This window comes from Gavialis gangeticus, unplaced genomic scaffold (genome assembly GCF_001723915.1).
Source record: "Gavialis gangeticus isolate Ggan-Ray unplaced genomic scaffold, GavGan_comp1, whole genome shotgun sequence".
In the NCBI taxonomy this organism is placed as follows: domain Eukaryota; kingdom Metazoa; phylum Chordata; order Crocodylia; family Gavialidae; genus Gavialis; species Gavialis gangeticus.
Window position 1 is genome coordinate 47,945,551 of NW_017728994.1, and position 27,845 is coordinate 47,973,395.

The 27,845-nt window shown below is 42.8% G+C and overlaps 1 protein-coding gene across 2 annotated transcripts in view; it reads right to left on the bottom strand.

Annotated features, from left to right (window-relative positions):
- The window catches only part of NT5C2 (5'-nucleotidase, cytosolic II), a 74,025-nt gene that overhangs the window by 40,916 nt on the left and 5,264 nt on the right, over nucleotides 1-27,845 (bottom strand). The window contains exons 2-4 of one of the 2 annotated variants that reach the window (XM_019502749.1): nucleotides 16,807-16,927; nucleotides 13,059-13,099; nucleotides 2,561-2,634 (exon numbers count right to left, since the gene is read on the bottom strand). In XM_019502749.1, coding sequence (XP_019358294.1) covers nucleotides 2,561-2,634; nucleotides 13,059-13,099; nucleotides 16,807-16,896 — 205 coding nt within the window. In that variant the 5' untranslated portion in view covers nucleotides 16,897-16,927. The remainder of the gene's footprint in view (nucleotides 1-2,560; nucleotides 2,635-13,058; nucleotides 13,100-16,806; nucleotides 16,928-27,845) is intronic. The other variant, XM_019502750.1, reaches the window with a different exon arrangement.

Below are 27,845 nucleotides of genomic sequence, written 5' to 3' on the forward strand. Positions count from 1 at the left end.
ATGCTAGGGTCGGAAGGAATCTCGACAGATCATCGAGTCTGCCCCCCTGCCTAGGCAGGAAAGAGTGCTGGGGTGTGCCTATCCAGCCTTCTCTTAAAGACCCCCAGGGTAGGGGAGAGCACCACCTCCCTTGGCAGCCCCATCCAAATTTTGGCCACCCTTACCATGAAGATGTTTGTCCTGACATCTAGCCTAAATCTGCTCTCTGTCAGTCTGTGACCATTGCTCCTTGTTACCCCAAGAGGCACCCTGGTGAACAGAGCATCTCTGATCCCTTGCTGCATCTCCCTGATGAATTTGTAGGAGGCCACAAGATCACCTCTCAGCCTTCTCCTGCAGAGGCTGAAGGGGTCCAGGTCCCTCAGTCTCTCCTCATAGGGCTTGTCCAGTAAGCCCCTGACCATACAATTGGCTTCTTCTGGACCCTCTCAAGTCTATCCACATCCTTCTTGAAGTGCGGTGCCCAAAACTGGACGCGGTCCTCCAACTGCGGTCTGACCAATGCCACGTAGAGGGGAAGTATCACCTCCCTGGACCTATTTGTCATGCATCTGCTGATGAATGATAAAGCGCGGTTAGCTTTGCTGATGATTTTGTCACACTGATGACTTATGCTCATCTTGGAGCCCACTGTGACTCCGAGATCCCTTTCCGCTGCTGTGCTGCTGAGAGGGTCACTTCCCAGCCAGTAGGTTTGATGGATATTTTTGCGCCCTAGGTGCAGCACTCTGCATGTGTCCTTGTTGCACTGCATCCTATTCTGTACTGCCCACTTCTCTAACCTGTCCAGGTCTGCCTGCAATCATTCCCTACGCTCTGGAGTGTGCCCTTCACTCCACTATTTAGTATCGTCTGCAAACTTGGACAGAGTACACTTCCCACCCACATCCAAGTCGCTGATGAAGACCTTGAAGAGTACAGGTCCAAGGACTGAACCCTCCGGGACCCCACTGCCCACATCCTTCTAAGTCAATACCGACCTGTCTACTACCACTCTCTGGGTGTGACTGCTAAGGCAATTTGCCACCCACCGGACCATGTAAACATCTATGTCACAGCCTCTTCATTTATTTATGAGAATGGAATGAGATACCGTACCGAAGGCCTTGCTAAAATCCAAGAAAATGACATGCACCTCTACTCCTGCATCTAAGCATTTTGTGACCTTGTCATAAAATGAAACTAGATTGGTCAGGCATGATCTACCTGCTACACATCCGTGCTGGTTTCCCTGCTGCATTATTTTTCCTGCTGGACCCCCACAAATATGATCCTTCATAATCTTTTCAAAGACCTTTCCAAGGATGGAGGTGAGACTGACTGGCCTGTAATTACTTGGATCCTCCTTCCTCCTCCTCTTGAAAATAGAGACCACTGTGGCCCTTTTCCAGTCCTCTGGGACCTGACCTGAACGCTCAAGCAGCCGAGCCAGTGGTTCTGCTATGACACTGGCCAATTCCTTCAGTACTCTCGGATGCGGCTCATCCGGGCCTGCCGACTTGAACACGTCCAGTCCATCCAAGTGACTCTGCACCAAGTCAGCGTCGACAGTTGGTGGGCTGGTGTCCCTCTGATGCCCATCCAAGAACCCATTAGGAGACTTATCTTGAGCCCTGTTCAGGAACACTGAGGCAAAAAACTCATTGAAGAGCTCAGCCTTGCTGCCCCTGTCTGTCACTAATTGCTCCTTCTTGTTCAGTAAAGATGCCCTGCTGCGCAGCAACGCTGCATGTAGACTGACTTGGGACTAACTTTAGTCCCCAGCTGGTCCACATACAGCATTACTGCATTTTAACATCTGCACTTGTAGATGGCAGTGTATACCCGCTTACTGTGCAGTAAGTGACTGCGCAGTACATTTAATGCACAGGAAATGCATGTGTAGACACTCCCAGCGTAAACGAGGGTGCAGACTTATCCCATGTCTGGCTACAATGCAGTCACTGCCTGTGAGCACAGGGAAAATGTGAGGCAGCTCACCCACACTGACGGTAGGGTAAGTTACCTCATATTTATTGTGTGGCAAAAGCATGCACACAGGCATTCACTCTGGAGTAGATGACGTGACAAGTTGGCACCCTCACTTACCTCATGGTAACTTGTTTGAGTGCCCACACCCTTTGCCAACAGGGAAGTGAGAAACAGGAAGCTTCCTCACTCCAGGTGGGTGGTGGATCACTTGCGCAGATCACCGCCCTCCATGCAGGGTGAATTACAGCCTTTACCTCCTCAGAGTAAGACTCAAAATCACTTTACTGCTCATAACCAAGCTCAGCTCATGGGTCATTTCAAAGAGAAACGCCATGGAGGATGGCAGTTACATCCATTGCGAGCTTTGGTTTTACTAAGAGCTGTAAGCACTTGAAACTCTACTATAGCTGTATGCTGGGAGACCAAACAGCTTCTGAGTGAAACACCTCAAGTGAAAATACTCTGAGGAGGAGGAACTTGAGCCTGCTGAGGAAGCATCAGCTAGCAACCAGTGGCTGTTTTTTTTTTCCTTAGGCAAAAGACAAGGCATTGATCAGGATCAGTGACAAAAATCAAGAGGGTAACTCACCAGCAAGCGTGTAATCCATATCAAAACCAAAGCACTTTATCTTTTCCATGGCCAAACTTCTGTTCACAAAGACCCTGTACAAAAAAAAAAAGAGAGAGAAAATAAACCCATAGGAATAAGCATTTCTAGAATATTATTGTTTAGAAATACATGTATTTGGCTTGCTATAAAGATACGTATCTGACCTCACATACCCAGACCATTCTCAGTACGTACAAATCGAAATGTGCCCAGAAAGCAATACACAGCTCAGCTGGATCTGTCAGTACTCTTGCAACAAAGCCACTATTTTTTTCATGGATAGTCCCAATCGCTGGTGTGCATATGGACATGGACACATTGCACACACCTGATATAGTCTGTAAAAATCCTGAATTCAGAGTATACAATATCTTGAACCATAGCTCAAATGAGAGCAAAGTGGTTTCAGAGGATGGAACATAAGGCAATTTTTCTGATTAAAAGAAAATATTATAGACAGGTGATGACACAAGAAAACAGTTAGCAATGCTCTGAATCAACATTTACCATTTACTGTTGGGAATTAATCTGAAAGCTCCAGACACATTAAAAAAGATTGGTCATCAAATTCAGACCAATATTGTTACTAATCACTGATTATAATACAACAGCATACTGAATGAGATGCACATCCTACCCCAGGAGCTTAGGAGAAATATTTATTTAATTGGTAGCAGGGTTAGTCTCCTACTTCTATTTGTTCCTATCAAAATGTTGTTGCAATGTGAATTTAGTCTGAATATTCCCAGGCTTTGTTTTGATACTAATGATTTTAATCCACTGCATTCAAACAAGTTAAAAAACAGGACAGGGAATGCAACAAAAACTGCTTTTGGTTGGCTAGTACGTGAACTAAACTGCTCAGGCTTTCCCACTAGCTTCTATCACGCAACAGATCTGTCATTCCTCAGGAGGTCTAGTTGGGGCTTGTCTCAGCTGAAAACGAAGAATCATTGTTACAAACAAAGCCCCAAATTCAGCTGTCGTAGAGAATCTCAGGTTTTCAACGAGGCTGTCCTTGGCTACAAATTCAAATTTTCCTAAAGCTATCACAGCAGGGGGGGAAAAAAATGCCTAGAACTTTTTTTGCAAAAGGATACTAATATCTGGGCATTTGCTCCACTCTCACTTTGGCTGGGAATAACAGGCAGAAAAAATAGTCTTCTTCAAACCTGACTTCAGTAACACTTCCTTCTGGAAGGAGTGTGACAGAGAAGAAAAATACCATTAAGCAACTGAGACAGTATATGGAGCAACAAACAGTCTCTAGTTTGGTAAGGTTTCTAGTTTTAGTGGTCCTGAAACTCTCCTCCGAACCTCACTGCGTGCTAGGTACCCTTTGTAACGAGGTCTGTGACTACATGTGTCAGGCTCCTGAAGCTAAAACGTTACCGGCAAACAGCGAATGTCAAGATCAAGCTCTCGTACTTCTATGTAAGCAGCCTTACCTCATCTTTCACCGACGGGCTTCTTGTAAAGTTTGCAGCCGTCTGATTCATCGACTTGCCTGAATCACATTACACAATTCCTGACAGGCTTTTCTAGTACCAATGCAATTTTGTTTGGATCTGATTTAACTTTAGAAAGACCATTATGTCTGAACCAAGCCCTCGGATACTGTATTTCTTCCTGGATGGTGCTATAGAGAACACATCTGTGGCTAATTTAACTAGTCACTGGATATCGTTGTTGTTCCACACAAATCCATTTGGAATAGAGTTTCTTTGGCAATAGTATACTTTACCCCTAACCTTCCACACTCACTGTGGGAGTCACAGTTTCCTGGCAAACTGCCTGCCTTTGACAATGGGGTTTGTCACAGAGGGGATTCAGGGGTTAAAGACAACTATTTTTCTCAATAGATTTATATACCATCTAAGCAAGATCATAAATGAAGGGGGGAAAACTGTAAATAACTACCGGGATACAAAAGCCTCTTGCAAATACCAGATGAGGTCATAAACCACGTAAGCTGCTCTCTTGCAATAAAATAAACAGCTTTCCGGGCTAGGGGGCAAAAATGGGCTGAATCTGCCGTGTGAACCTTCAGGGTTTAAAAAAGCCTTTCGATAACTCTGAGTTAGGACGTGCCAATTCTAGACGCTATCTGAAAAATGAGACCTTTGTTATGAAGGAGACGGTTGCGTTCAGTTGCTTCTCAAGCCAGGAAATGCTAATGCAAGCACACTGGCATGCCGCAGATTCCTGATCTAAAAGCTGCTTGTTTGCTTCTAAAAGAGGAGGGGGGATTTGAGAAGGGGACAATACAGTTTTTGGAAAGTTAGAAACAGGTTTTGCCCTAGTCACAGGGCTTGATTTTATATACCACTTCAGTCTCTTCTCAAATGGGTCAACAAATTTGGAAAGCCCTCTTCACCTCTGACATTCCTTTCAGTGACCTGCTTCAAAACGCTCGACAAAATACAGGCAAACTGAACCGTGTTGGAGACGCCGCAGGTTTTGCAGCTGCCAGGAAATGGCTTACCTCATTTGCTTGCTGCAGCTATACACCCCATGGGATGCCTTTAGAGGTACATGAAAATGTTTCTATGACATCCACCCATCCTGGTCTTGCCTAAGATCCGCTATTCTACACCACATCCAGAATATAGCTAATGACCTTGAAATTGTACCCAGATAGGTTTAATGACACCCTAACATTTCATCCTGAAGGTTTTCTAAGCACCTTACAAACTGATTTTCCAACCAAAAAGTAGCCACTTCCCCTGCTACCTCTGGGGGTGAAACACAGCAAGCATTTAAATGCAATTCTATCATGCGATGTTATCAAAACAGGAAATGAAGAATATTTTAAGCTTTTCAATAGGGAGAGTTTTCGTTAGACAAAAAGTAATTACTAACACTGGCCAGGACAGAAGAATTAATATGGCTATTCTGGTGAAAGCTACAACCAGATCTTTAATGACTACAAATGCTTAGGACCTCAGCGTTAGATACCAATCAAAAAACAGTATGTCCTATACATCTTGGTAAGTAGCTGGTTAAGTACCAACTCACAGCCTGATCTGACAAATATTTACTATCAGAAAGCCTTCCAACTTACAGAGTCCCGCTCAAATTGGCGAGGCTAGTCAAACTAGGCAATACAGGCAGTCCTCGACTTACAACGTTTCGAGTTACACCGTTTTGCACTTACGACTTTTATAAATTGACACCCTGTTTCAACTTTGTGACGTCAGTTTCAACTACAACGCTTGACCCGATGTGGCGCCACGCCAGTGAACAATTTCACTGTCACGCATCTCTCTGGGGAACACCTGTCCAAGCTTCTTGGATACTTTCTTTATGAGAGCAGACAAGACTCCAGAAAAACCTGCAGCCAAGACTCCTGACAAGACTCCAGCCAAGAACTCTTCAAAAAGTCCAGCAAAGTCACCTCAAAGAAGTCCTTCCAAATCAATATGATTGCTATTTACAACATAAATACATTAATGTAGCTATATTACTCATTTATAATTGATCGACTACAGAATTCTGGGGTATTTTGGGTGAAAATAGGGTATTGGGCCTTGGTTCAGGAACCAATTCCCCATTTATAACATTGTTTATTATGAGAACATTGGTTCCAAGTTACAACGTTTCGACTTAAGACACAGTTTTCAGGAACCAATTGTGTCGTAAGTCCGAGGACTGCCTGTACCTGCCAGCATCCAGAACTTAGAAAAGTCCCACGTACTGCATCACCACCGCTATTCCCAGGAACATCTAGATGCTCTGTGGACATTTCTCACTCGTCTCAAGCCTGTTTTGTTTGACTGCTGTGTTGAGATCAAAGCCAGAAGTAGCAGGCTTGATGAAGAAAGCAACTTTAAAATCAAAAATACTGATCAAATATGTATTTACTGGTTAAAAAAATGTTTCAAAGTCTTCTCAAGTGATACTGTATGGAGAGAAATGACAAAAGCACCCTTGATCTAAAAGCTGTAAAGCAGCAGCAGAGACACAGCAGTTCTTTTATTCCCAAAATATCTTAGAAGAATGATCCTTTCGTCTCTAAAGAAAAAAGAGAGGTGACAGATTTTCTAAGTACTCCTTTCATGGTAGTTAAATGAGGTATCAAAGAAGCTCTGGGAGTGCAAGTAGAGAAATCATCTGTACTGTTAGCAGGGCTACTTAAAAAGTCAAAGTAAGTTGGAAAATAAAGCTCACTGAAAACTTTTTCATGCAACAATGTGTGAAACACTAAGAACAATTTCTTCTTGCCAGAATCAGAGAGAAGATATCGATTTAACTTCTATCGATTTTGGTCTTTTCCATTAGAAAAAGCATTGGAGTTAAAATCAACAAGTTATAGACACTTAACAGCCCCAAGGAACAAGATTAATCAAATGGCAGCACAGCACGAATTCTTCCTTAAAGTTCTTCCCTGCACTGACCATCAGACATTATTATTGCAGACTCCCTGGTCCCCCCTCTCCACTCTCATAATACATCTTCCTAATACAATATTCTTGCCTTCTATATCACCTTCTTCCCTTTCCCCATAAATGTTCTCTGCATGTCCTGAAAGGCATACAAGTATGACCGCTTTTTTCAAAGGGCAGAGGTGTCCCTATTACCCTAAACTTCTTTTCAGTCTCCAACTTTCAGTGCTCTCCTCGTACAGGACATGAATGTGAGGAACTTAAGTTTACCTTCTTGTGGGCACATCTACATGAGACACTAAATGCATAATAAGCCAATTCTACTGCGCATTAGTGCATCACAGCAAAAGCTGTGCTAATGCACTAATTCACAGTAGCACTAAGTCTATTGCACATTAGCGTCACTAAAAAACCACGTGCTGTCGCTACCGCAGAGTAGCACCGGTTACTGCACATTGAGTTAGCACCTGTTATTACAGGTACTAAACTTAATGCGCAGTAACAATGGTGCATTAATGCATGTGTAGACGCGCCATGTAAGAGCATGGTAGCAACAAAGAAGGTAGAGGCTAAAACTGGTCTCCTTTTATCCACTGCTTCCACTCCCTTCTCCAATGTGTAGCCTCCTCATAAGATGGTACACCCAAGAGCTTGTCAGCCCCTGTGCCATCTTTTCTGCATATTATAATATGACACAAGAGGAAATTAGCTTCACTTGCCCCACTATTTACCCATACTCTTAAGGTTCCCATTCAGTGAGTGCTAGCACAGGATCAGCTAATTGCTCTAAGAACGGAAGGTAATTTGCTGGAGTACAGAGATTTAAGGGTCTGCAAGTCCCAACAAATACTGGCACAACTAACCAGAAATCAGGATTTGAGCTACCTGGTTTCTGAGCTTTGGTTGCCTGAAAGTTGGTCCACAACGGAGATGTGATTCAGACCTACAGCTTTTTAAAGCAAAACACTGAAAAGAACTTGGCTAATGTAGAAAAAAAGAGGTTCAAAATGAACTGGGCATTGTAAGCAGGGGGAAACATTAGCCAAGAAGGGGCAGGCAAGGTTCTTTGGGTAGATGTGATATCTTTTTTTTGACCAAACGAGTAGTTGGGAAAAAGATACTAAGAACTATTCATTTATTCAAAAAAAAAATACCACATCTACCAAAAGACCTTTGCCTGCCTATGTCCTTAGACCAATACAGCTACAACCAAAAACCCAGCTGAGAAAGGCGAAATTTATCCCTTAACTCAGGGGGGTTGGCAACCTACAGCCCATGGGTCAGATCTGGGCCACCAAAAGACAGCATACAGCCTGCAGTGAGCACGGGCAGGTGGGAACCAGTGCCAACCTAGAGGGCACCCCCAGGTCTCCTCCACTGGCACATGCCCCTTTACTGCCCTGATCCAGTTTTTCTGCAGTGCTTCCTGCTGCTGCCCCAGCCCTCCCTGCTCTGTCTCTCTCGTATCCGCTTACTGCAGTCTCCATTTCTCTCACCGCTGAATTCATCACTGGCAAATAGGATTTGGCAGCAAGGTGCAAAGGGTGGCAGTGACAGCAGTGGCAGTCGGAGGCTGTGAAAGTGAGACAGCAGCCCTCACCACAGAATGGGGAAGGCTCAGGGGCTTGGAGCAGCAAGTGGCCAGGTCACAAGAAGCCGCCCAACTTCAAAGCCAGCTGCCATATTTCGGCCTGCTGCTCCCTAAAGGTTGCTGCCCCTGCCCTAATCAGCAATTAAACATCAAGGTTTATGTCTGAGCAGAAAGCCCAAGAGTATAGCGACTGTCTTATTGCTTGTTTCCTTTTTCAGATTTAAGAACTGTCCTGGGTAACAGAAAAACACATTATATAATAGGGAAGAACGAAGCGCTGGACATGCAGATGGCAGTAGAACCATCTGATGTTCATCACAGCTGCCGTTCACCTTTATCCTAGTACAATGGAAATGATCCTGGTATTGCAAACTAACTTAACCACCGCTGAGGCAAACACCTGAATGCCAGCTCCGGCACAGTAAGAAAGGAAGACTGCCTGGACAATAAGGAAGAATCCTTTTTTATTGGGTTTATGCAAAAGCTGACAAGCAATTTGTGCCTGCAATGAAACAAACATATGTAGCATTCCTGTACCATGACCAGTGAAACGCTCCAGGATTACACAACTGAGAAGGAGACTTGGCATGTCTTCTAGTGCCTAATAAGCAACAGAAACAGAATTAACACAGTGGGGGAAGGGGCCCTGGAGCAGTCTCTTTGCATAATTACATTTTCAAAACATGTCAGGAAGGCTCCTAGAGCAAAGAGTATGGATCTTTTTTCAGGGAGGGTGTGTTTAAACCAAAAATAAAAATAATTGCAATAAATTTAAGGCAGAACCTTAATGACATGATAGGCATGGTAGGGCCCGTGAGTGCCTGTTTTACAGTTCTGTTTTATAAAAAGCCTATAGCAGTAAGTTTTTGCTCAAACCATCCCAGATCTATATGCTTGCTTCCTCAACATTGAGACCATTTGCTTTCTTCTGTACTTTAAAACAAAACATCTTCAATTAGCAGCAAAAATGACAAGGCAAATTAAGGGAGCAAAATGGATCCGTCTGTTTCGTTCTGTCAAACGTATCGTTTCTCCTCCTTCACGTCAAAGGGGTGGCTCTGAAAAGTAGGCGCTATGCTGTAGAAGAGTAGGTTTCAATCAGTGGTCTGCAGACCCCTGGAGGTCTAAAGGGTCTGCAAAAGATGACCATGATCAATCAAAAGCAGGTGAATAGCCATATTTATCATTCAAAAGGGGTCCACACCTCCCTTTGAAATTTTTTAGGAGTCCGCAAATGAAAAAAGGTTGAAAACCAGTGCTCTAGTCCTGCTGCTCGTGACATAAGTACTCTTTCACCACCAGAAAACAAGTCCCCTCTGCTGCACAGAAGTTGGAGGAGACATCTACACAAGATGCTGACTGTGCAGTAGCTCATTACTACTGTGCAGTAATATCATGTGGCATGAAGCATGATGCAACGCTACTGCGCAGTCAGCGTTACTAAAAAACGGTTCAGGGATGTTACTGCGCAGTCATTTAGTACTTGTACACAAGGACTAAAAGCATCTTGTGTAGATGCAGACACAAGGATGCAGAGCCCCGCCGGAAAAAGTTACCATACAGTATTCTGGCTGAGGCTAACAAGTGACTTCCAAAAACTACAATGAAACAAAGCTGATCTGCGACTGACCCAAGACATTTTGAACAGAAACATGCGGGTGCCCTGAAAAGAATATTTATGCTGCGCCAGTACTGCTCTTTGAAACGCTGGGTGCCTCAGCACCTCCCAGATGTGGATTAATAAATACATAAACTTTCAAATTCCTGAAATCAGCAGAACGGTGCTGACTCTTGCTAACTCTTGTCCCCTTTGGCAGGCCTTGCCCATTCTGTGCATTATTCAAATAACTTATTTCCTTATGTTTTACTTCTTCGATGCACACAAGCCAACAGAGTTCCCTTTTAGTCCCTCTTCAACCTAACCTTTATAACCGGTCATCCTGTTTTTAATACTTTCGTTTGGAGACAGTGAATGGACCTGCGTGTTGGGAAAAGGTTCAGTTACGGGGCTGGATAAAGACTCAGATTTGACAGCATTTAAATCTCATGAATAATTCAGACAGTAACTTCTGATGTCCTGGTCTGAAACGTCACTGAGCACAATGCCCTTGCGATGTGATAGTAACACCCCAACTGGAAAATCTGGAAGTGACCTGAAACCAGCAGTCTGGTTTTGCTGATGACAGCACAGGGAAGGTCAGATCCAGAAATGTAACTGTGATCCCCTCCCTGTGAAATTCGGAGGGATTTAGACCGAACACTCTAATGTCCATTTCTGTTTCTATTCAATGAGTTTACTTCCTAAGCACAGCAATGTGCCAAGTCGAGCCCATATGCATCCCACCCTCAAACAACATCCCATCTGTTCCAAAGAACGATTCAGGCAGTAAGTTATGGAGCGTTTTCAGATGTAATGTCTTTATGATTAATTTGGCGACCATGCTGCTCCCTCAAAAATTGCTCCATTCCTCCTTTTCCTGACCCCAAGCACTAAAGTGCAGTAAGCATGCTGAGCTGCACAGTGTCTTCCAGTGAGGTCGCACAAGTATAAACGTGCCTTGAATATGGTCTGCCATGGTCTCCTATGGCTCCTCAGCGCTGATCAGCTCAAGCAACCCTGCAAAACCCAGCTATAACCCGGCTGAAGGCCTCTGGCATTGAAGAGGTAGAACAATGCTTCCGGGTGTTTATTTACACAGAGTTCCCCTCGTCTGCCACATTTATCTACTGCCAATTTACCATCACATTGTCCATTTTGCTAACCAAACAGACAAACTATTTCAAGTTTCACATTAAACTCAGCATAACATTTCCAGATGTTCATTCTCATGGCTACAAACTGCTGAGCCTGCTTGAATAAGATAAAAACAGGAATAAAAGCCAAATGTATTATTTCTGATAGTGTTAGAATTTAGAATCTTGAAGAAATTAAAAAATTTAACATTTCAGCATTAGCCCCCTTATGTCTTTGGATGCTCCAGAAAGCCAAAGGACTAATGGATTAAACAGTTTTGTCTTATTGCTGCTCATTATATAGCACTCTCCATCAAAGAATCTCAAAGCATGTTATCAACTTTAATTAACTCATATCATCTCTAGGAGATATTCTACCAGTAAACTGAGGCACAGAACTATGAAGCGACTTGGCCAAGGTCTTACTTCAAGTCAGTGGTAGAGGTAGGAATAGGATTGAGAAGGCTCAAGGCCAAGTTCCTGTTCAAGCAAGTAGAGAACATTGCCCTTCAAAAACAATACCACCGGGGCTGGTAATTTCCAAATCAAACCTCAGAGCAATGTGATCTGAATGGCAGATATTGAACCTGCCCAATTTGCAACTCTGATGAAAGTGCCAGCTCAGTCTTACTGCCCGGCTAGGTCACCCCCAAAACAACATAATATAAAGTAAAAGCAAATACCTGATTTCTGGTTCTAGGGAACTGTCCGTGATGACAGTGGATGAAACCTCAACTTTTTCCATCATTCCCCTTAACTAGTTGCAGCTGTTGTTGAAAACTCACCAGAGCTATCTATGGTAATCCAGAAGCTGACTAGAAGTGTTTGCTCCAAGTTAACAAATAGACAACAGGGCAATTTGGTGGCTCATAGTCACCTTAGTTCCTGTCTAATTCCAATCATGTTAAATGATAGTATTCCTACAGAGGGATTGGCCTAGTGATTATCTTCAACCAGGAAATATTGACAAGCACCGCCAAGGGAGGAGGCCTCACACATGCACACACTGAATAACCTCTTAATAACAGCACATCAATATTATTCCCATGTTAAAATGTATGGTACCAATGCCAGAAATTCAGTATCTTTTTTACTGACCATCTCCATCAGAACCTAGATGTAATTCAGTCTCTATGTTAATTCAGCTTCAGATGTCTCCTACGAACAGCCTCCAACAATGTCTCACAACTGGGCTTGTCGCTGACATCAACAGTAGCTGAGCTGTCCCCCTGAAAGGCTGCGCACAGGAAGTAAACCCAGTAAAGTCACTGTCTACTGATCACTTGAGATTCTGCTACTGTTTTACAGCCTTCCTGGTGACTTCTGGGAGTGCAGAAAACAAGTGCTCTAAGCCCCAGATATGCCCCAAAGCCAACATTTCATTCAGATTTCTTTTAGTTTGGCTAAAACTCATTATCCACTGATTTTCCTTTAAAATACCCACTGGGGTTCATATTTGCAAGCTGTCCTTGATGTACTCAGCAACAATTATGTTGTAATAACATCCACAGGACTGTAATTTCTGAAACAGCTGTACCAGTCAATTCAAACAGTAAGCAAAGCGGTGGGAGGGGAGAGGGGGAGCGGGGGCAGGTGGGACCAAAGCCCCAAACCACCAAGGTTTGATTTGGAGAATCTTGCCTGTGGAATTTACACCCATGATTTTCTACTCATTCATTAGGCTCTGAATCAGTATACAATGCACCAGTTAAACCAGTCTCAAATTGGGATTTCTGCCAACAATGTTAAATATTTAAAACCAACTCACCCAGATTGATGTAACCCAAAATGTCCAACATTTGGGGCAATCTATAATTTAAAAGGGACAAGTTTAGGTGACAAACAAAATTTCTATTTCTTATTTTAGGTTGTCAAAGTCTTAATATGAATTAAAAATTTTTCACTATTTTTTTCTAAATAGCAATGATTTGGTTGGATTGGAAAGTTCACCCCTCAAGCATTTCAACTTTGTACCAGTACATGAAAACCAGAATCCTGCATTAACTACACAAATTCAACTGACCAAGCTGACTTAAATAAATTATAAAAAAGGTGAAACGATCTTTAAAATTATTTCAGAATAATGAAATTAGATAAAGTAACAGTTAAAGGAACAGGAGGGTTTTGTTTGATTTTAGTTCAGTGAATGCTTTTAACCCAACAGGCTCTCTTTAAGCTAATCAAAACTTATCACTAATGATAGTTGTATTCTCAACCGGCAGCTTTACTACAGATATAATCTAGTCAATCTCATATGTTCAAAAATAATGAATCAGTATCCAAAAAACATTAGATCAAGATATTCTTAAAAATAACAAAACTATGGTTCTATTTATTTTTCTTTTAGTGTTTGATTAATAGGAGTCATGTTTCCTCTGCAACTATAAAAAATTAAAATGAAAATTTGAACAAGCATGTGATTCCAGAAACTGGGTGACAACAATGAAATCAGAAGAGATGGCCACACAGGAACAAGCTTCTTTAGGATCCATGCTTTATTTTGAAAGTGCAGTTCTCTTTTAGCAAGCCATCAACACGACTGTTTTATTTCAAGAAAAATAAGCCAACAACTCAATAGTTTTAAAAAGGTGGAACTGATTACTTTAATAACCCAGGTTATCCAGTGTTGTGTAATTATAAGCACACCAATAAATTATTATGGGTAGGGCAAACTACAATAAGCCAATGCAGTTTTACATAATCAGCAATTGAAATCGTGCGTTAGGAAAAGCTGGCCCTGGGTGTGAATACAAAAATCGCAGGAGCTGCCAGAAACAGTGCACTAGGGATAAACTCGTTTTACAATGTTACAATACCCAATTACCAAAATAAGGCCCATGAAACTGATACACTAAATCCATTACTAATGCCTCTGTGCACATTTCTAGGAATTCGTTTTCAAAATCTAGCACAGATTTATGCTACATTTTTAGCATTAGGTTGTTTTTTAACACAATATTGAATTCCAACCCTAAATAGAAAATCTGTCTCTTTCAATGCATTTCAAACTTACATTTTCAATGGAAATGCAAAGACCTAACAGTAGTTCCAGCTACCATACATTAAGATAACTCCCAAGACTACAGTAGGATAATCAGACTATGACAGACTGTTTTCAGATACTCAGATCACAGTCCTGTACATCTTTTACTAAATGAGTAGTCTCATTGGCTCTAGGGAATTATTTGTGAGAAGAAAGACATCTCACATGAGTAATGGTTAACAGGATCAAACCCTTAGAGTGTACACTCATCCCAAAAAGTCCTGTCTTTTTCTGTATTGGACAGTGCTTAGCACACCTGTCACCTTTCTAAATAATATAAAATACATGCAGAACTAAGTCACCAGAAACAAATACAGGCCTGATTCTGATTTTATGTACACTAATCCAAATCAGAAGGAACAGCCACTGGTTGAATCCTGGTCCAACTGAGGCAAATGGCAAAGTTTCAAAGAGGCCTTTACTCAAGGAAGATACAGAGGAATAAAACTATAATGCCTTTTCTGTTTGCATTACCACAGAGCTGCACCCATCAGTTTGATTATGGCACAGACTTTCCTACAGGTCCTTCCTATCCCAGGAGAGTCTCTCTCACATCCTGACTAGCCAGCTGGCATAAGGGATGCAAATGCCATCAAAACTTCCAGACACCAACATACATGCAATAGAAAATGTCAAAGTTTTGGCCATCCACCTTGGGATTAATTATTTACATGTGCCAGCTTGCGCACCTTTGACTAACCGAGCATAGTAAGATGTTTTCCTTTATTCTTAGCATCCAAGATGCATAACCTGTAAAACACCTTCTCAGAGGTGAATCACAAAGGCAATGTGACCTTTAGATGTAAAATATCTATTGAGAAACCTGGTTTTTGCATTTCCTATATCAGATTTCCACCTCCCTCAAAGATAGTCCCACATTTACTTGCATTTTTACATTGGGATTCTTTCAAAAGACTTAAAACAACTGCTCTGAGTTGTGCAAGAGGAAAGACAAAGATACACTTCGAACATCATGTCACAGTTGCATGCATTTTTAAAATGGCAGTTATATTTTTTAAATGGATGTCCCCCCACACAAAAAGTAACAGTGAGTTTTCTCAAGCGTTCTCTGATTGTCACCTCTCCAGTGAAGTCTTCTATCAATGTACAGAATGCATCTCCCTCTCCAGGTGATCCTGTGTTTATAGCACTGAACTGGGATTCATGAGATGAGGGCTCTATTCTCGGCTCTACCCAATTTCTTGTATGACCTATTCTCTCTGTCCTGAAGTTCCTTTTCTGCAAAGTAGAGATAATATTTCTTTTACTCCACACTTTGACCATCTTGTCTATTTTAAACTGTAGGCACTTCCAGGGATTGACTCTCTCTTACTACAGCAGTACAGTGACTTGCACAATGGAGCCCTGATCTTATCTGGGGCTTCTACGTGCAACTGTAACATAGACAATAGTCTTATTAGGTATGATTCTAAAATACTTTTATTTCTGTTCTTATATTTATCTGTGCCATACTAATGTGTCTTCCACTTCAAAGTCTAAGCAGTATCTCTACCACTGTGCATTGCAACAATGGGAATGGGCTGGAACAATTACCAGGATAGTTTTGCTACTGGGTATTAATCAACTTGAAAAAATGCACGATAGTTTCTATTGCAAAATCTAACCTCTGATTAACCTTTCCACATAGTATACTGCATGGATCTGAACTGCCTGATCTGTAAACTCCAGCAGGGAAGCACAATGTTGTCTTGTATTCTGGCTTATACTGAGGTTCTGAAAATAAGGGGGGGGGGGGTTCCAGTCTCTGGCAAGAACCAGTAAGAAATTTCTTTTACAGTTTGCTTTCCTAACCTTAGATCTTTTGGCCCTAGGGGCCAGATGACTGGTGTGGGGCTGGTGCATTGGCCAGATTCAGTCCACTGGCCTGATTCGGCATGTGTCCCCAGCCCCATGCACCGAGTCCTGCCCCCATGCACCAGATGCCCCATGGCCCTGGCCTTGGACACCAGATCTGCCCAGACCTGGGTGTCAGATCAGGCTATGCCCTAGATCAGTGGTTCTCAAACTTTTTCTTTTCGTGGACCAGTTGAAAATTGCTGAGGGTTTTGGCGGACCACTTAATCTTTGTCATCAGAAAAATCAAGTGCAGGGCCAAGTACAGACAATCTCAATTGTTCCACAACCTTTCTACAGACCATCTGAATGGAGCTCGCAGACCAGTGGTGGTCCGTGGACCACAGTTTGAGAACCTCTGCCCTAGATCATGCCTGCAGCTCCTGTCCCTCATACAGAGCTGTATCATCTGGCCCACAGGGCTTGGAAACTGCTGGCGATGGAGTGGTGGCAGCATTAATTGCCACTGCTCCCCCGTTGCCACATTTCTGGACTTGTGAGAAGCCCCACAAGCTGGATGACATGACTTTGCAGGCCAGATCTGGCCCACAAGCCAGAGGCTGAACCCTGCTGCTCTAGACAACACCTAACTGTGACTCATATTACATGACTGTCTTACCGATGATATGCTTCTCGGCGGTACTTTTTCATAGCGAGCCCATCCATATTTGCAGGGAGATCTGCTGCATTCTGGAGTCGGTCGCTCCATGAGGTTGTCATTTTTAAACGAGCGCTTAATTCTGGAAGAGACAGAAGAGAGAACTTGCTTAACTTGGAATGCATGTTTCACAAAAGCATTGTAAAGCTGTTTCCTGGCTGCTAAAGAATGAGACTGTTCAGGATATAATGCAAGGTGCCCAAAGAAATAGCAAATCCTGTGTATAGGTCAAGCAGGAACTAAAATAAATTAATATAAATATAAAAAACTTAAGGGTTTGTACCTGCTGACACATGAAGCCTAGAAAACATATATTTGTGCTGCTTCAATACAAAGGCACTAAAATATCAGAACAAATATTTTCCATTTGCAATCCCAATTTAACTTCATCACGTTTCAGTTCACCTTTCATTCATTCCAATATTTGTTCTAAGTTAAATAATGTAGCTCCAGTATAATAAATATCCACAAAACAAGAAGAGGTACATGCAAGGAACAAGAGCTTTTTTTTTTTCCTTCAACTGAGACTATAAATGAGCTGGAGACACAAGCAGAGAGATTCACTTGGGGTGGAGGGCAGGATGTCTGGTGGGTAGACTAGCACAGAGGGGTTTATACTAGCAGCCGTGAGACTGGATTTGAAGATACAGGACTTGTCTTCACAGCTAAAAATGGTGGATTTTTACTTTGGGGTAACTCACCTGAGCCTATGGAGAACATTACACACACGAGTAACACTGACAATGCAAATGTTAATTATTCATCTCCTATCACATAGGTAAGAATTAATGTTTTCATTTCACAACAGGGAAACTCAGGCATAGAAAAGTTAAATGATTTGACCAAGGCCAAAAATTGGTTTACTGTTAAACATACCACTCCTGTACTCAGATTCCTAAAGCGAGTCTACAGATGGTTTTAAAACACGGGGAGCAATTTTGATGGCTGCAGTCCTTGTGTGTGTGTGGGTGTCTAGATATTATCGGATGGTTGTGAAATTATATAAAAATCAATTTGTCTACAAAACAGGAGTCCCCTGATTAGCTCTCTCTGTTGCCTTGCAGTAACTAAAAGCAGCGTTTATAAATGCATCTTGTGCAGCATCCTAAAGGTCACCAAAATGAGGGTTTGGCAGCTGGCCCGAGGGAACGCATTCCAGAGCTGAGAGCTCTCTACCAAGAATTCCCTGCCACACGCCCAGGTCAGCTGTGGAAACAGGGAGTAGCAACATTGCAGCCAACCGCAACTTCCACAAACAGGGTCTACAGGGAGAAGTGGTGTCTGGAATAGCCTGCTCCCAGGCCATTTAGGGCTTACAAATAATTACCGCCAATGAAGCAAACGAAAGGCTGCGTGGAGCACAAAGCATTTCACTATGTGCTAACATCAACCTTCCTTGCCTACAAGGCAAGCACTCTTCACCAGCTGGGCAGTCGCAAGCAGAAAACTGCAATCATTCAGGATGGAAAAGACAAAAGGAAAAATGACCGTGGCGATTTCTATATGAAAAGGGGACAGTCAGCAGTTCCAGGTTAGCTGCCAATGACAGAGCACTTCAGGATACCGGGATCTAACAAGACCTCAAGATTTGCAAGGAACAAAGACAAAGAGATGACTTTGGTCCCCCAGCGAAGGGAGCAGCCACAGCTCCATCAGTTCCTCAAGCTGCTCCCAACACCTGCCAGCACCATCTCTGTCTACGTCAGTGGTTTTCAATCTTTTTTCACTTGTGGACTTCTAAAAAATTTTGAACAGAGGTGAGGATGCCTTTGGAAATTAAAAATGGAGGTGTGGACACCTTTGAATTGTAAGTGTGGGTATTCCCATACTTTTGACTGATCATAGTAATCTTTCACAGACCATCTGCGGACCCTCAGGGGTCTGCGGACCACAGGCTGAAAACCACTGGCCTACATTCAAGACATGGAAGCAATGTCCTGGAGCAGATATCAACCAATTCAGAAGTGACACTGGTCTGACTACCTTTTCAGAGGCTGCATCAGTGAACAGCAAAACCCTCCAGACTCCACTGCAGTATAAGAACATAAAAAGATCTGTGTGCCAGTCAAAATTAGAAAACTTTCTCTATTACTCTAGCCTCCTATCACCATTTCATCTGTTCTGTGTCATCTTCATACCATGATAAACAGAGATGGATGATGACTCGCTGGAAAGGTGGAGCTGTCTACGAGCCTCAATACCAGGATCTAATAGCTGGGCAACATCAGTGCTCAAAAATCCCAGAACACAGTTATGTTCAATAATCCCCCAGATGCTGAAAATATTTCAAAGGGTCACCTCTAATCATGGCTTGATGTAAATAAGGAATCCATGGAGCTGAGTGAGGACACGAGCAATGTGGCTATCCTTTCCTGCATGTATAAGAAAGTAGCTAGTATCATTCTGTGTATACTGGAGATACTGGAAAGCTGAGATTTGAGTGAAATACAGAAATCCACGTCTCAGTAATCAAGGTGAAATGCTGGAAGGAATAGAAACACATTCATTTACAATTTCTGTCTATAATAATATGCATGATAAAATTCTAACTGCAGCAATGTTTGATAATATGCACCCTGAAGCAGGCTGCCCGCCAGGTAAGTGGGTATCACGCAGTATGTCAGTTTGAGATTAAGTATTAGGACTGCACAAAAAAGCGAAGGAGTCTAGTGTTGGCCCAGCCCGGAAATCCTTGCTCACATAAGCAGCCTCACTAGCTTTGGTACAAGAGTTGCAAGATCCAGCCTACCTGCCTGAGTATAAGTGAGAGAACCTGGCCTGTATGTTTTCGTATTTTTTTCTGAATACAAAAGTTCCTCATCAGATTGATGCTGAAGACAGTGACTGAAAACAAGATGAACCAAACCACCCCATGCATTTGTAAGTCACTAGAATAAACACCAAACATAGCAGGCAACCAGCCAGCCAAGAGCCTGAGCTCCAAGCAGCTGAAATACGATGCATCTTTCTTTAGTTACAAACCTATTTTTGAATTCAGTCATCTGTAAATAGCTTCACGTAAATATAGAAACCTTTACACAGATAAAACATTTCAGACATATCTCCCTAAGGTACACCGCAATTGTGGCCCTACTAATGCAACTGCAATTAAGTGCCTCGCTGTTATCCTGGTATAGATTTCAATTCTGAGAAGTATTTAAAAACTAAGCTATGAAACTTTGATCCAGGGATAACATGAAGCAAACATGCTGTTCTGGATAAGTACATGGGATTTTCAAGCAAAATATGATCTAAATCCGTATGACTTTTGCTAAACCCTAACTTGTTTGGAGAATGTGTAAGTTGGCAGTGGGAAAGTCACCAGTGGGAGTGAAGCACTGGAAATTTTCCGTAGGTGGAGATGGGGGATTGGATGGGATGTACTGGGATTCCCAACAGTACAGACAAACTTCTCAGGTACCCAACTAGTGGTCTTGCTCACGTGCTCTGGGTAAAAGCAATCATGAGGTCTGAAGCCAAGAAGGATGCTTCCCCTGGGTCAGTTGGCAAGGCCCATTTGGGAGTTTTGCCTTCCTCTGTTCACTTCCTACAATTATCTGGGTATATCTTACCTAACACATTCCCTGCCATTACAGGAGTCCAAGGCCCTGGTGGCATCCTTGATCTCTCCAGCTCCCTTCCTGTCTCACACTGTAGTTTCTGAGGCACTGCTGTATCTATATTAATGACCATAAGTTAGTTATACAGTGTTAGGGTGCACTTATCGCTTTTGGCACATGGAGGGACTGGAGTTGTCCTTCTCCATTTCTGTGGACTTAACATTTATTACCTGGTTGCCTGTTGTTTCATGGAGCTGGACTTGCTGACCCCACTGATCCCTTCCAGCCCTGTCTTCCTATGCATAATTTTTCAAATGTTGGCAAATACAAAGCAACCTGCCAAAGAGTCCTTCCCTGTTAGAAGGAGTTTTACTATTTTCGTCACTGGTGGTTGGAAATTTCTGAGCCCCATAATAAGTTATAGGTTTGGGTTGGGTCAGGCTGATTTTATTTTTAGCACTTTGACAAAGTCACAAACAAACACACAGGGACAAATAAATATAACAGCAGCGACAAGCTTACATTTTCCACATAGTCTCAAGGAACTTCTAGAGCAGAAAATAAGAGGCACTGAACAACCTCCATGTTGTAATATATCTATAGTGAATTTACTATCCACTATTTGCCTGTCTTCTGCTCACATGTTCAGTTTTAGACATCCCTAATATCATAGACAACACTGGCCACATGTTCACAGAGTGGACTAACTCTTCATAATTCACCTTGATTTCCTACAGTGCCTGGCATCTCAGATCCCAAAGCACTGTTAACATTTTAAGTCCCGTAACATACTGCTGGGCTGGAAGTGGGGTTACTGCCATTTAAAGAGTTGGGGAATCTGAAGCACAAAATAATGAAGGAACTTAGCCTGTGATATCAAGCAAGTCAACAGGATAAGCAGGAACCAAAGCTGGGAGTCCTGACCCCCGGGTCCCTGTACTAATCACTACACTACGTTCCTGCTGTTGGAGGTGTGAACAACACATAGACTGGGGCTAAATTTCTCCCATTCTAACTATGTATTCTAACATGTCTTCAACATGCAAGTGTAACCAGATTTTAACAATTAGCACAGGTTGTATTATCAAGCAATTAGTTGCCTATTAAGAATGCGACAGACAAACCATACAACTTCTGCTGCTATCTAGGGCTGTATGAAGTAGCACCAAAGAAATAACAACCAAGACTGACTCCATCTGAGCGGGTTCAAAAACTAGACCGTTTCAACAATCTGCGCAACTGATACTTCTTCCTTTTGCTTCCTTTCCAAATGTCACTATGACCCTCTGATAGTCCTTTTGTCCCACCACCATTCCCAGCTCCAACTACTTTTTTTTTTGTCAGCTTCTCACTTGATCATCTCAGTCCCTTCTTCCACACAGATACCCAAGTGCAGCACAACTGTTTTGAGCACCACTTGCCCACACTTAAGTTCCCTTTAAGGATCTCTGCTGCACTGTTGACACTGAATCAGTGTGGCTGGTAGATGAATTGCCCATTAGTATTCCCTTTCTCCTACCTGCCTGTCTTCAGATTGTTAGCGGCTTGGAACACAGAACATCATTCTTGCATCTGGCAGATGGGGGCTACTATTCATCTCAGTTGTGGATTAGTAAAACACTGGAAACAGGTTACTCAAAGAGGTAGTGCAATCTCTATCCTTGGAGGTTTTGAAGATGAGGCTCGACAAACCCCTGGCTGGGATGATGTAGTTGCGGCTGGCCCTGCTTTGAGCACAGGGTTGGGCTAGATGTGACCTCCTGAGGCCCCTTCACACCCTCATTTTCTGTGATTCTGTGATTCTAGTTTGAGCAGCCAGGAGTGTGCTCAAGTACCAGCATAAGGGGAGGGTGCCGAAAAGTTGAATGCTGTAAAAACTAAAGCAGAACCAATGGGACAAAGAAAGTGAAGAGTGGAAATTGCAACCACTTGTATAACACAGCTAGAAACCTGGGTAACAAGCAAGAGGCAGGGGAAATTCCCACTGATGATAACAGCTGCAACCCAGCCCCAGAGCAGAAGGGGATGTAGCTTGGCCCAGCAGGGACAGGGGAAGGGAGTGTGGCCTGGTCCCAACCTGGGCCCTTCTGGAAGATGGGTCGTGGCCTAGCTCCAGCCCAGTCTGTGTGCTGGAAGTTGAGCACCCTTGCTTTAGTCAAATGGAAACTATATGAGTCAAAACAGCATTGACTGGATAACATTTAAAGGTGATCTAGGGGTTCTTGCTGGTCTTAAACTCAAAGAATGTACGAATTCTTGAATGTTTGGAGGTGCCCAGCATGGGCCCTATCATAAGTAATAATGCGACTGAGTATTGCCTCGGTGCTGCAGGGATCCCCAAACAGCAGACTTTTGAACTGCTGCAGACACTAGAAAGACATGAATGGAGACAGTGGCAATCCAACCCTTACTCTTACTCCCAATTTCTCTAGGTTTTGGAAGATTACAGTGGGACCTTACTTTTAATGTGCACTATTTCCCCCTTCCACAACTTTAGGATTAACAATTCAAATGATTTTCAGTGCATCTGTCATTCCTTCTGTTTAGCAGCCAATGGCAAAATAATTTCTGGAGTGTGCTCTTAATTATCGCTGGTTTTGAAATATTAGAACATCTGTTACTTTAAACATCTGGCAGCTTTGTGACACCCCCCCCCAGTTTCTGAATTTGAGTAGCAGCGACCATAAATGGCCTAAAACAGAAAATTGATATTTCCCCCTTGTGCCTAGCATAAATTCCTCATTTTAAATCAGTTTACTCCTGGAGGGCTGCCTCTTTGAGTGCCTCTCTTTAGGCTATTGATGACAGCAAGCAGCAAATTAGCTTCTGTTACTGGAATCCTAAATTCTTTTCAAAGGATATAACCAGAAGCATTGTCTCAACTCATAGTAATTAGTTAATTTTTGTAAATGGCTTTGAGTGTGAAAAAGTGCTACATAACTGCTAAATAGCATTACATGGGCAGAATTTGGCAGCTGAACTGGGGCTGTGTAAGTACTGAAGTGAGAATGCATGCTACAGTTTTCAAGCCAAACTAAGAAACAAGATTAGATTCATAACACTATTCCTGTGTCCATGAATTGCTTTGGACTCCCTCCTACTCACGTGTCATTTAAGGTATTGACTCCATCCTATAATCAGCTGTATGGTTTGAGCCCTGTCTGCAAATGACCAAACCACTCACCCTGGGCATCACTGCAACAGCTGAGAACAGCTGAGATGTCTTTGCTAAGGGTACTTGGGGGTCAGAAGCAGCAATTTCCAGTGGTGTTGGTCAAATATATCCAGTCATGCGTTTATTTGATTATGGTCTAGTTAACAGACTATGGTTTCACGAAGGTTATTTCTGGCTGTGTGAGGCACCAGAGGGCAGAAAGCTGATTATGGAGACTATTAAGAACAGCTCAATTTAATTTCTGGGTAATTTTCTCAAAGTCTTGCACCCAGATGATACAGTAATGGCTACATAAATCTAACAAACAGCTTTCTGTGGACTTAGGGACTCCTTTCTCACACACAAGTTTTACTGACTCTTACATACACAACACGTATCTGTACTGCAGTAACATCAAGGAGCACGGATGATGGACCGTGACCCCATAAACACAGAACAGAAAATTTAGGCTGCGAGCTTCTGAGGGCAGAAACCAACTCTGTTTTCCACTTGTTCGGTTTGTTCACATTGGGGTCCCAGTTTATAAAAAACATAAGAACTGCAATCGATTGGGTCAGATCTAGGTGCATCTTGCCCAGCATCCTGTGTCACATGATGACAGAGTGGATGCTGAAAGGGAGCATGAATAGGCCAGGACTGGGTCTGGAGGCACTGCAGTAATACAAATGAAGTGTATGGCACTCCCTACCCCAGACTGCTTATAAGACAAAATTCAACTGACGGGGGACTAACACTTCAATGACCTGATTCTTGTCATCTTTCCTTTTTTAGGCATCACAGTGCAGAAGAGATGAAGGAGAGATCTGCAGGAGGATAATGAGGTAGCTCTGCAGATGTTTATTGGGAGCCCTTGTAGCTTGAGGGGCTACATGAGAAAAAGCATGAAGATAGTTATTTAAAACTGTAGCCAGTGGATGGTGGGGGTTGAAACACTGCAGGCCGGAATCAAAATCTTTAACAAATGAGAAAGACCGAGATGGAGCGGTGATAGGCCTGGAGAGTAAAGATAAGAAGATCCGATAGAAGAATGAGCCGGTAAAGAAATGCAAACAGAGGGTGACACAAAGTGCCAGGCTAGGAAAAAGATCTTTGCACAAGCATTCCACACAGATCTGAGCAAGATAAAAAGGTATTTATTAAGGGTGGAAAAAAGGATGAGGCAGTAATCAAGCTGTGAGATGATGAATTTTAGTTTATTTAGTGTATGCGGTTTCGGCATATTGTTTCTGCCATCTTAAGGCCATATTATCAGCAGTGTGAGGAGGCTGAAGGTCACCAGGTAGCAATCAGCAATGTGAGACATGGTTTGAACCTGTCCTCAAGGGCATTTGTTGTCATTGCGAAGGCCCCATTGGTATAGGTTTGAGGCACAGTGACCCTGTCCAGCTCAAAAATGGTTGAGAGATGCCCCATAACGGCACAGCCAGCTAAATCCTGGTTGACTGACTGTCGGGTCAAAGATGATGTGGTGATTGATTGGTCCTTGTGCTGACCATTCTTTGTGCCATGAAGTAAGGAAGAGTCAAAGGATTTTGAAAGGGTAGACAATATTGGGTGTCTTGCGGGAAGTCAAGCTATGGGTGAGTAGACTATGTCACAGCACACTGGCAATATAGGATGATCATGGAGTCTGGTTAGTAAATCTGCTTCAGCATTTATGCGGCGGAGATGAGGGGGAGTAATGTTACTGAGGATTGGTAACCATGGGAGTGCAATGTGCCTGAATGAATGTTAGTTGTATAAATGGATAAAATACGCCAGATCCTAGATATTATGCAGAAAGAACTGGCAAATTATGCACATAGTCTGGACAAAAGGACCTAGGGAGAGGTGGGAGCTGGAGATGATGTCCAGGCTACAGGCCTGAATGCCAGGCAGCACAGTGGTGTTGTACATACTATGCAAGGAGGACAAAGTTGGGGGAAAGCTCTTTTAGCCATGCTGAGTTGGAGATGGTAGTCAGACCTGTACCGGGCAAGCTCAGAGAGACAGGCTGAGTTTCAAGCTTGAACAGAAGGAGGCATGTTGGGATTACAAGTGGACCCAAGTCCTCAGCACAGAAATAGCAGCTGAATTTGTGGATGAGACAACCCAGAGATAAGGTACAGAGTAAGAAGAGAGCATGGCTAGGAGTTGACCTGAGGAGATCCATCATTAATTATGCTAAACCACATTATAAATTATCCTGTCCCCCAGACATTCAGCCATTTGTCCTTGTCAGGGGAGGAAAGGCATTTTAGGATTTGTACTCAGGAGGGTCATTTTCTCTTCATGTCAGGTTCAGAGCCCTAGACCCTGCTGCCTCAAAGATTGTGTTGGCTCTTCCTGTCAACTTCAGCTTTCATATTTGTTATTACTCAGCTACGCAGCCTCTCTGGGATGGCAGAAGTCCAGCGTAGAGACCCAGGCTCCATACATCTGACCATCCTGTTACAGTGCCTCTGATGCTACCACCGACCAAACCGTTAAAAACAAGAGGACCTGGTAGCAGAAGGGGAAAACAGTTAATGGGGACACTACTTGACTTATTAGCCATAAGGCTGCACAAATCTAGAACCAGCCTTGACCTATATGTACATAACTTTTAACCTGAATCAATACCAGATTAAGTGCAGACACAACATATTAGTCAGTGAACTTCTACCTAGAAAAAGTAGAAAATGAGAGCAGTCACCTATTGCAAAATGTGACAAAAATCAATACATCTGCACCATTTTTTTCTTTTAATTAATGGAGCTTCCATGCCAGGGTTAACAGGTTCCCTACAAAACAGCAGTGCTGGGAGACTTGGTTAATTAGGGCTTGTCTACACTGCCTGTGCAGAGAGCTGAGGTGCCCTGCTGCAAAGAACAAGCTGCCCACTCACTTCTACCCAGCACAGGCATGGCCCAGAAAGCAAGTGGGGCAGCTGGTTCGATGTAACCCTGAGCATGTGCCCAATGACACACAGGTGTGTTTCTTGGTGCACACTCAAGACCATGCTAAACCAGCTAAGCTACCTCATTTCCAGGGTCTGGCATGTGCTAAGCAAGAGCAATGTGGCAATGCCCTACCTGTCCACAGAATGCTTGAAAATCCTCCGGTGGACAGTTCTGTAAGTGTTGAGAATTAATAACATTTCTCTTCAGAACAGATTTTTAAAATAAAGACACAATTTTCTTTTGTTATTTCTGTGGAGAAAATTAATTTTTGATGGCACCAAGAAGTTATTGATCAAATCCAAGGCTTTCCTATTAAATCTAAAAGATTCCAACTTCAGAATCTGTATCTGATGCACAGATACAAACTAACATTCTTGACTCAACAACAATAACATCTAGCTTTTTTTTATATCTAGCCAAGGAACTTTAATGAAGTAAGGCTTCCCACACCCCTGTGCACGAAGCAGGTGTTATGCTGACCTTGTAAGTGAGGGAAATAAAGCTGAAAGATGGGAGGAGACTCATGTGAGGAGAGTGTAACTTGGTGGAAGAGCCAGGATTAGAAAGTCCCAATTCCTGGCCCCAGGCCTGGACTACAAGGCCCTCCCCTCAAATATCTATCATTGTTTTCCCTGCCTTGAAAAGGGAACAACACGTTCTCTGATAAGCTAATCAACATATTTTCTAGTATTCGTGCTTCTCAATATCCTGTGTAGAAAAGATGCTTTGAAACATCAGTGCTGGTTTAATCTTTTCTAATTTATATACTCACGCTTTTGACAGTAATAGCTCACTATTAAAACATTTAAGTTTTCTTAACTCCCATGCTCAATAGCTACTGTTCCTCCTTTCCTCCCAGAATCTGTCCAATTGTTTTCAACTTGGCTAAACTGTCGGCATCCACAACATTTGGTGGCAATGAGTTCCACACTTTAATTGCAGGCTCTGTAAAAAACAACTTCCTTTTGTGAGTTTTAAACTTACTATCCACTATTTTATTTTGTGACTCCTAATTCTTGTACCTAGGGAGAGAGTAAATAATAAATCCCTATCTACTTTATCTTTGTCATTTACTATTTTGTAAACCCTTATGTCCCTCCTCAAGCGTCTCTTTTCAAAACAGAACAGGCCTGGCCTCTTTAATCTCTCCTCATATGGAAGCCCCTCCACACCACTAGTAATCCAAGAAAGAGCTGAAATTACTTCTCTATGGGCATGTCTACACATGCGCTTTAATGCGCATTAGCCTACTTTAATGTGTATTAAAGCATCATTAAAAAAACCATGCTCTTTAGCTAATGTGCATTTTTCTAGACCTCACAATGGAGGGCACTTTTACATGTG